The following is a 10,742-nucleotide window of genomic DNA, read 5'->3' as shown; positions in this document are numbered from 1 at the left end:
TTCACTGTGGATACCCGGTGAAGATCATAAAGACTATTAACTATATACATTACTAATTCTTTACACATATGTTCCTGACTCTATCTTTAGGAAGAGGTCAACAATTGCTTTGATCACTGTTTTCTGTAAATTGACAGTGTAAATCAACTGAAGTATGAATACTTCTTTCTCTGGATTCAGTTTTGATGATCAGACTTTTTTGGGGTTGCTTTTAATCCTTGAGTCCTAATTTCTTTTTTATTTTATCTTGACAGAGTTGAAGGAATATACTTTGTAAATATGAATATATAATACTGTGCATTTGGTAGTAATTGTGGAGCTATAAATTACTGGATTTATTACAAGATTATAACCCTGAAAATAAAGACAATAAAATATTGCCACTGAAATGGGTTGGTTTGAAGTATAAATTAACTAATATATGTAATCTTCCTAGTATATGTATAATTTGAGAATCAAATGATCAAATATATCCCTTGGACTGCAAGGAGATCCAAGCAGTCCATCCTAAAGGAAATCAGTTCTGAATATTCATTGGAAGTACTGATGCTAAAGCGAAATTCCAATACTTTGGCCACCTGATGTGAAGAACTGACTCATTGGAAAAGACCCTGATGTTGGTAAAGATTGGAAGCAGGAAGAGAAGAGGACAGCAGAGGATGTGATATTTGGAAGGGATCACTGATTTGATGGACATGAGTTTGAGCAAGCTTCGGGAGTTGGTGATGGACAGGGAAGCCTGGCATGCATAGTCCATGGAGTTTCAAAGAGTCAGACATGACTCAGCAATGAACTAACTGAACTTGATTTAACATAGTTTCATTCTCTAACTCACTGATATAATTTCATTCTCTAAGTCATTACAGATTTCACTATACAATACATATATGTAATATTCATAGAGGAAGAAAAAACATATATACACATATATTTTCCTTTCTCTCCTTATTCTACTATGATGGAAACTACACTAGAGAGCATTTTAAAAAATGTATTTGGGCATTTAATCGTAAATCTGGACAAACAAGTTTCTGCTTCTTATGATTAACAAGAAAATTGTGGCATGTTTTCTGCTCTATGAGAGATCATATCAATGATATATTGAAACACATAAATGGAGATTAATTGATAATAAATATAAATCTTTGTAATTTTCTACAGTTGACTATATATTTAATGCAAGTGAAAATGAAAATAATACAATTAGAGACACAGTAATTACAAATAAGCTTCAACAGTAATTTTGTTTCATACAACTTAAAAAATATGTACACTGTAGTTAAAATGAATGAATGAAAATCCCTGGTAGAGAAAAAAAGAAAGGGGAATATAATTAGCTTAATTATTCTCAATGACCATGATGAAAAATCTTGAATCAGAACTGAATCAGATACTAAATCTGATGCTGCTTAGAAGGAAACAAACAAACAAACATATATAGGATTAATAAAGTGGATAAGCGAGGAGTGAAAACAGTAGTTAAAACAGTAGTATAGTTAATGCTATAAAATATATAGGAGTAATAAAGTGGATAAGTGATGAGTTAAAAAAAAAAACAATCAAAGATGAGTTAAAACCACCACATTCCTTGGCGGTCCAGTGGTTAAGAATCTGCTTTGCAATGCAGGGGACATTGGTTTGATCCCTGGTCCAGGAAGACCTCACATGCCATGGAGAAATTAAGCCCATGAGTGTGCCACAGCTAATGAACCCAGGCTCTGGAGCACATGAGCTGCACCTACTGAAGCCCATGCACCTAGAGGCTGTGCTCCTCAACAAGAGACGCCACTGCAATCAGAAGCCCTCACACCACAACTAGAGAAGAGCCCCCACTCACCATGGGAGGGGCTAAAGAAAGTCCGTGCACAGCAATAGCATCCATCACAGTAAAAATAAATGAAGAGTAAATAAATGTTAATTTTAAAATGACAGGAGCCTCAATAAGTCCTTAAAGTAATGCAACTATTGTTTCATCAATTGTCACAATGATTTACAATGTAAAAAATTTAATTGTAAAATGAAGTTTGTAGGAGTCAGACACAGTCATATAGATCAGAAGAAAATTAAAAATGTAAAATCAAACATGTTACTGTGCCCATACAGATCCTTTATCATGAACTGTCTTCAGCTACTCTCAAGACTGAAGACTGATTATTTCTATAGGAATTTGTCTGTGTGTGTGTGTGAGATGTATATTGTATAAGTCCTAATCAGTTGACTCCAGTGATTTAAAATCATCTGAACAAAGTATAAAATTCTGTGTACACTCATTTCTGTACCCTAACTACTAAGGAAAAGGTAATTGAAAAAGAAATCTATCAGCTAATCACCAGGCCATATTTTATACATGAATTAGAGACATTTTAGAAAAAAAAAATTACAGAAATAGAATTTTCAACGAAGCTAATACGTTTGAGCACTAATAGGCATGTGTGTGCATGCTAAATCTCTTCAGTTGTGTCTGAATCTTTGGGACCCTTTGGATCAGAGCCCACTAGGCACTTCTGTCCACGGGATTCCCCAGGCAAGAAGACTAGAGTGAGTTGCCATCCCTTCTCCAGGGAATCTTCCAGACCCAGGGATCCAACCACTTCTCTCATGTCTCCTGCGTTGGCAGGCAGCTTCTTTACCACTAGTGCCACCTGGGAAGCCAAAGGAGCGTGCAAACACCAAAGCGTGGTATAAACTGGAATGAAGTGGAGTCCTTCAGTTTAATGCATTCATCACTGTGCTTTCACCAGCAAACAAAAGCAAAGAAAACATTTATTTACACGTTAAATAAGTGATACATTTGCTACATATTGTGGAGAGCACAAAATGACTAAGCAAATTCTTATCTCTAAGAGTTTATAATATTTTTGGAGAGAATTATTATAAACACACATATTATTTTAAAATTACCTCATAAAATATAACTTCACTTCCTTTCAATAAACATTTAAATATGACCGCCCAATTCCTCTCATTTCTACTCAATAATTCATCCACAATGAAGGCAGGTAGGGAGACTCAAGAGTGAGGGGATATGTACATATATATATATAATAAGTGATTCACTCCATTGTACAGCAGAAATTAACACAACATTGTAAAGCAATTACACTATGGTATAAATAAATACATATCTTAAAAATGAATACATATTTTAAGGGAGCTATCAAAATGATAGCACATCATGCAGATGTTAACTTGATGAATTCATTAACATTTAGTATCCAAAGAATTGCAAACTGAGAATCTTTCTCATGTATCAAACACACAGCCATCTTAGCTTTCAATGATAAAGGGATAATCAAAGATAATATTTTTAAATATACACAGAAAGTCTCAAAAAGGACATAGGAAATGTCAGAAATATTGCTCATGTACATAATAAACATACATATGTACACAACTGTCAATCTAGAAGAACACATACAAAGTGCTTAATAACTTCTAGGGCATTTCTATTTCCTTAAATGTTTCAATATTTTTTTTCCAATATTTAACACTGTCCATTCTAAATCCAAAATTGTGAGGTGCTGAGTGTTTTCTTAGCTGTTTGTATGTTTGTGCATTAAATCAATCAAAAATAATTCTTAAAACACAACTGAATGTTCATCAAAAAAAGCCATTGTGCACTAAAAACTGGAAGGATATCAGTATTCTAATGATAAGGGCCAGGATGTATTAGTACTGCCTTAAATACTTTACATAATGAACTGATTTGATCTTTACAGTAACGATGTGTGTGTGCATGTGTGTTTAGTTGCTCAGTTGTAGCCCACCAGGCTTCTATCCATGGAATTTTCTAGGCAAGAACACTGGAGTGGGTTGCCATTTCCTCTTCAGGCGATATTCCTGACCCAGGGATTGGAAGTTTGTCTCCTGCATTGCCACTTGTTTACCACTGAGCCACCCAGGAAGCCCCTCATAGTAACTATATGGACCTGGAATTGTTATTTATGTAATGCAGTTTAAAAACTTGAGGCTTACATTTTCAGTGATTTTTAGTGTTACATAAGTTATAGAACAGCAGACCTAGAATCTAAATTCTGGAACGTTTGGTTCCAAAGCAAGTGCTCATAATCACTCTGCTATATGCTTCTCTATAAAGTAAAGGAAATTATTTCTGAGATCAGTATCATTGTCCCCAAAACTGAACTCTGTTTCATCATAAAATTCAATGAAGTTGGAACATTGGAATATATGACATAGTTTAAGAGCTGACAAGTATACTTGTTCATGTATGAAATCAGTTGCCCTTAAAAATGTGTATATTTAGACCACAGTTTGACATGCTTCATTGGTTTCCAATTATAATATAGTTTTATAAAGGTATATTCTTAGAAATATGAGAAATTATATTTAGTCAGGGAACACTGGTTCAGCAGAATAAATAGATAAAAACTTCTATTTGCTTCTGGAGAGACAGCAAGGAAATACACTGTAGGAATGAAAAAAATGAGCTTTGAAATTTAACATCACTGTTATTTTAGTTGTTTGGAGTCCTTTCTTTTCTGCATAACTCTATTGAGAGCACTTTTCACTTCTTTGTTTCTAAGACTGTATATAAGGGGATTCAGCATGGGGATGACAATAGTGTAAAAAACAGAAGCCACTTGATCCTTTCCCAAGGAGTAGGACTTACTTGGTTTTAAGTAAGTGAAAATCATAGTGCCATAGAAGGTGGTGACCGCCAGGAGATGGGAGGCACAAGTAGAGGCGGCTTTTTGCTTCCCTGAAGTGGAAGTGATTTTCAGAATAGTAGACAGGATGGCCAAATAAGACACAGATATTGTGATAAGGGACACCAATAGGGTGGAACCGGCAGAAATGAATATGATGATTTCGATGTCATGTGTGTCAGTGCAGGACAGGGGTAAAATTGCCCTTCCATCACAGTAAAAGTGATAAATTTCATTTGAGTTGCAGAAATGCAATCTACTCATGCATGGAACACTGACAGAGGTATCAATAAAACCAATCAAATAGGATCCAAAGATAAGAGAGCAGCAGCGTCTGGTGGACATAACAGCTGGGTAATGCAGAGGGTTGCAGATGGCTGCATAGCGATCATAGGCCATGGAGGAGAGAAGAACACATTCAGTGGCGCCCAAGAAGACAAAGAAATACAACTGCATGAAGCAGTTCAGGTAAGAAATATACTTGCTGGAAGTCAGTAAGTTGTCTAAGGTTTTAGGGGTAATGACACTTGAGTAACTGAGGTCAAGAAATGACAAGTGACTAAGGAAAAAATACATGGGTGTGTGAAGCTGGGGGTCCAGGTGGATTATCAGGATCATCCCCACATTCCCCAGCACAGTGATCAGGTATATCAGGAGAAAGAGGGTGAAGAGGACCAGCCGGATCTCTTCAGAATCTGTCAGTCCCATGAGGATGAAGTCAGACACTTGTGTGATATTCCTTCTACTCATAGTGTCCAAATGCTCCAAAATGTTGAGAAATCAGAATTGATACATAGCAAGAATTACTATGAATTTTGTTTCCAGAAATTGTGTTTCCAGAAACATCATGATATATTTAGCTTAGTTTAATGTTTCTAGAAAGTGATAATAATGAGGGATGTAGAGAGTAGGAAGCAAAAAATCTTAATTGATGGCCAAATGTAGAAATAGAGGTAAGTAAACATTTGGATATAATATAGTAAAAGCTAGTATATTGAATAATTAGAATGGCTGATGCTGCTTTAAATGATTCTCATTATTAATGCATTTAATTCTCATGAGGTTATACATAGGTAGTACCTTTTGTCCCATTCTTCATATGAGAAAAAGAGCACAGTGAATTTAAGTAACTGAACCTGAGTCAGACCTCAACCTGAGTTGGACCTGTAATTCTACCAAGCTAGATTGACCTCAGAAGGAATGCCAACAATAGTATATTCTTATTAATATTGATTTCAGCAAACCTGTGAAAAAATGTTAGATATATATACACATATAATAAACAATGATAGAATGGTCTTAGTGCACCATGCACTGTTCTTGTTTCCTAATATACTTGATATGAAATATAAATTTCAACCTTAGTATACTTCAGTAGGTTATGTTAAAATTATAGAGCAAGTATTAATATTAATCTTCAAATATAGTGATATTTCGGAGAAGGCAATGGCACCCCACTCCAGTACTCTTGCCTGGAAGATCCCATGGACGGAGGAGCCTGGTGGGCTGCAGGCCATAGGTCGCGAAGAGTCGGACACAACTGAGCGACTTCACTTTCACTTTTCACTTTCCTGCATTGGAGAAGGAAATGGCAACCCACTCCAGTGTTCTTGCCTGGAAGATCCCAGGGACAGGGGAGCCTGGTGGGCTGCCGTCTATGGGGTCGCACAGAGTCAGACACGACTGAAGTATATTAGCAGTAGCAGCATAGTGATATTTTTCAAATTAATCACTCAAAATGTAATTTCTTCCATAATTTTATTTCTAAACATGCAAATTAATTGCAGACCCTGATTTCATCAACTCTGTATTTCTGATTCCACAAATTTTGGCATTTCTTAGAGAAAAGTTTAAGTGATATCAGTGCACGTATTCTGAAAATATCTCCATTTTATTTGATTCTACCTAAAGTCTTCTAATTTTGAGAATAATACTCACTGGCAGCCAAGACTGGTGATAATAAACTTCTTCCAATGTTTTCTATCTAGAAGTATGTCAACCTCAAATTTTGCTCACAAAAAAAAAAAAAAAAAGAAAGAAAACATGTCAGTTGACAATTTCTGTAATACACTTGTTTTCTTTGAGATAAGTTCTTTTTTCAGTTTTGGTGTAGTCATTTTGTTTTATTCTGAGGGAAAAATAAATCAGACTAGAAATTTTATTCAGTTCCTGATCATATGTAAAATTTTCCAGGAAGTTATGCCTGAAAAGAAATTCAGGAATCCACTCTTCATGTACATTAGCAAAGAGAAGGCTTTTCATCTCATCCTAATATTTCCAGAGTACTTCATATACTGGGAATTGTTAATAATGAAACGTTTGCTCATCATCATGAATCAATTATCAAGAAAGATTTTTTTGCCTGTCTTCAGGGACAAAAGTTCAAGGACCAAAAGCGGCTATGATAGGATTGGATTTGAGTAGCTAATTGTCTTTTCCCTTAGGCACCACAAAATGAAAACCTAATGGTTTGGTCTACCTTTGTGATGCTCTAAATTTATGCCCAGGGTGGTAGAGAAACTATTTATAGAGAAATATCTACTCTATGACTGAAATCATCAGAGGCAGAATGATACATTTTGAAAATAAAACTTTTATATTTAAATGTGTAATACTATTAAATGAGTAAATATGTTTGCTAAAAAAAAAAAAAAACTAAAATATAACAAAATTCAAAGAATGATATGAAAACAATTCAAACCTGTTGTAACAATTTAATGAATTTCTCCCAATTATTTTTGTTGTGGAGTACTAATCTGTATACCTCCAGATTTGCATAAGCATTATCATACTGTATATTCAGTATCCACTCTCATTTTATAACTAAAAGCCACCTCAAAAACCATGATAAATGCAAAATATGAGGAGAAAGTTTTTCTTATTTAATATTTTTTAACATTGAAACTCATTTTGTTCATTCTAGTGTTTTTCCTGATTTCAAACTATTCTTATACCATTCATTGTGTCATGTCATTAGAGATTTTAAAAATCTCTTAATTTAATGATGGTATAGTTTCATTCCCTAATTCATTACTGTTTTAACTATGCAATATACATATTTATATATGCATATGGGCTTCCCTATTGTCTCAGATGGTAAAGAATATGTCTGCAATACTGAAGAATATGGTTTGATCCCTGGGGCGGGAAGATCCCCTGGAGAAGGAATTGGCTACCCTCTCCAGCATTCTTGCTTGGGAATTCAATGGACAGAGGAGTATTGAGGGCTATATTCCATGGTGTCACAAAAAGTCAGACGTGACTTAGTGCCTAAATTGTCACTTCCATATATATACAGATAGATTATATATATATATATATATATATATATATATATATATATTCATATGACATGTATATATTTCCTTTTTTTCCTTATACTAAAATGATAGAAAGTACACCAGGGATAAATACAAGGACATTTTGAAAAATATATATATGGACATTTAATCATAGCTCTGAACAAATAAAATATATTTCTACTTCTTATGCTTAACAAGAAAAGTGTGGCATGTTTTTCTCTTAGAAAGAGAATAGCAAGGCAATATTAAAACACAGAAATAAAAATTAGATACCTGATTTTCAGTCAGTCCAGGCGTTCAGTCATGTCTGACTCTTTGTGACCCCACAGACTGCAGCATGCCAGACTTCCCTGTCCATCACCAATTCCCAGAGCTTGCTCAAACTCATGTCCATCAAGTCAGTGATGCCATCTATTCATCTCATCCTCTGTCATCCACTTCTCTTCCAGCCTTCAATCTTTCCCAGCATCAGGGTCTTTTCAAATGAGTCAGTTCTTCACATCAGGTGGCCAAAGTATTGGAGTTTCAACTTCAGCATCAGTCCTTCCAATGAATATTCAGGACTGCTTTCCTTTAGGATGGACTGGTTTGATTTCCTTGGGGTTCAAGGAACTCTCAAGAGTCTTCTCCAACACCACAGTTCAAAAGCATCAATTCTTCGATGCTCAGCTTTCTTTACAGTCTGATTTTGCTAGCACTGAATAAATGCAAAGTCTTGAAATTATACAAAGTCTTGAAATTATCTACAGAACAAGGTATATTCAATACAAGTGAAAATAAAAATAATATATACAATTAGAACCACAGTAAATGTAAAGAAGTTTCAACAGTGAGGATGTTTCACACAATTATCAAAATTTGAGTATTGTAGTTATAGTGCATGGATGAAAATCCCTGGTTAAGAAAGAAAGGAAAGTATAATCAGTTTACTAATTTTCAATAATGATAATGAAATATCGTAAAGGCAAGTAATCTGACTCAGACATTGTGCTTAGAAGAAAAAAACTGATAAATTAATTTAAAAAAACTGATAAATTAATTTAAAAAAACTGATAAATTAATTTAAAAAGCTGTTAAATTAATAAAGGGAATGAGTGATGAGTTAAGACAGTATCAATAAATCCCTAAAATAATTCATAGTATGTTTCATCAGTTGTCACTTATAATACTTTGTAATGTAAAATATTTCGTTGTAAAATGAAGTTTGCTGGTATCAGGCACTAGTTATACATATATGAGAAGAAAATTAAAAATTTAAACCAAATGTATATATGTGCACACCCAGGACCCTCCACATGAATTATCTTCAACTATCCCAAGACTAAAGATCAATTATCACTACAGGAAGTTTCTTTTTGATGTGTGATACATAAGAAGTCTTAAGCAGTTGACTCCAATGATCTAAAATCATATGAAAAAGTACAGATCTATGCACACTGATTTCTGTATCCTAACCATTAAAGAAAAATATCATTTGAAAAGAAGTCCATTAATCCCTATGCCATTTTTAATATACCAGTAAGCAATGCTTTTGAGTAGGACATGACTGAGTGAATGGAGCTGAATGCTTTTGAAAGAATTCTAGATAGAATTTTCAACTGAACTAATGTTTTTTGAGTGCTAATATGCACAGGAATGTCCAAATTCCAAGGCAAGATATAAACACGAATAAAGTAGAATCACTGATCTTAATAAATTCATCACTTTGATTCTACAAGCCAAAAACAGCAAAGAAAATATTTACTTATTAAAATATTATAAATATTGCATATGTGTTTGCTCCATGCTGTGGACAGCAATAGTCAAACTATGACTAAACAGACTCATCTCTCAAAAAACTTACAATCTTGTCTAAGAGAGAGAAATATAAGCACACATATTTTCTCCTAAAAGTACTTTATGGATTACCTTCAGTTCTTTTCAATAAATATTTAAATAGGGTTACTCAACTTTCATTACTTCTCAATGATTCATGTACAGTGAAGGCAGTACTGAGGATTTCATCTTTTCCAGGGGTCATTTTGTACCAATACTGGGGAGAGTACATTAAACAAGGTTTATGTTCAAGTCTCTTGTCAAGGAATAATAAAAGGAAAACCCAGTTTCTATTTTTAATAATATAGATTTAATGAAAAATTTCTGCCCAATCTGAAGGAATGAGAATCTCTAAATATACCCCAAATAGCCTCAGGAATATTTTACACCTAGTACTTTATGTTTATACACATACACACAAACATGCATATTGTTGTTGTTCAGATGCTAAGTCGTGTCCAACTCTTTGCAACCATGTGGATGGCAATAAAGCAGCTTCCCTGTCTTCACTGTCTCCTGGAGTTTGCTCAAACTCAAGTCCACTGAGTTGGTGATGCCATCCAACCATCTCATCCTCTATCACCCCCATCTCTTGTCTTCAATCTTTCCCAGCATAAGGGTCTTTTCTAATGAGTTGGTTCATCACATCAGGTGGCCAAAATAGTGGAGCTTCACTTTCTGTATCAGTCCTTCCAATGAATATTCAGAGTTGATTTCCTTTAGGAGTCTCCTTGCTGCCAAGGGGACTCTTAAGAGTCTTTTCCAGCACACAGTTTGAAAACATCATCTCTTCAGTGCTCATAATTCTTTATGGTTCAACTCTCACATCCATGCATGACTACTGGAGAAACCATAGATTTAACTATATGGACATGTGTCCACGAAATGATGTCTCTGCTTTTTAATACACTGTCTATACTCTGGTTGCTCTTCAGATCATATAAATCTTTCACCTTTT

At 34.5% G+C, this 10,742-nt stretch overlaps 1 protein-coding gene across 1 annotated transcript; it reads right to left on the bottom strand.

Annotated features, from left to right (window-relative positions):
• Positions 1-4,469: 4,469 nt before the first annotated feature.
• On the bottom strand, positions 4,470-5,417 carry LOC129628484 (olfactory receptor 8H1-like). Its single transcript, XM_055547917.1, has one exon. It carries the CDS (start codon positions 5,415-5,417, stop codon positions 4,470-4,472), a length of 948 nt encoding a protein of 315 aa, XP_055403892.1.
• Between the last annotated feature and the right edge of the window lie 5,325 nt (positions 5,418-10,742).

The sequence above is a fragment of the Bubalus kerabau genome, chromosome 15, assembly GCF_029407905.1.
Source record: "Bubalus kerabau isolate K-KA32 ecotype Philippines breed swamp buffalo chromosome 15, PCC_UOA_SB_1v2, whole genome shotgun sequence".
Taxonomy (NCBI): domain Eukaryota; kingdom Metazoa; phylum Chordata; class Mammalia; order Artiodactyla; family Bovidae; genus Bubalus; species Bubalus kerabau.
The sequence above is the reverse complement of the archived record's forward strand: the minus strand, read 5'-3'. Positions and strand labels throughout refer to the sequence as shown.

Excerpts from the sequence above, each read along its gene's own strand:
- LOC129628484 (XM_055547917.1), bottom strand. The coding sequence starts at position 5,417 with ATGAGTAGAAGGAATATCACACAAGTGTCTGACTTCATCCTCATGGGA.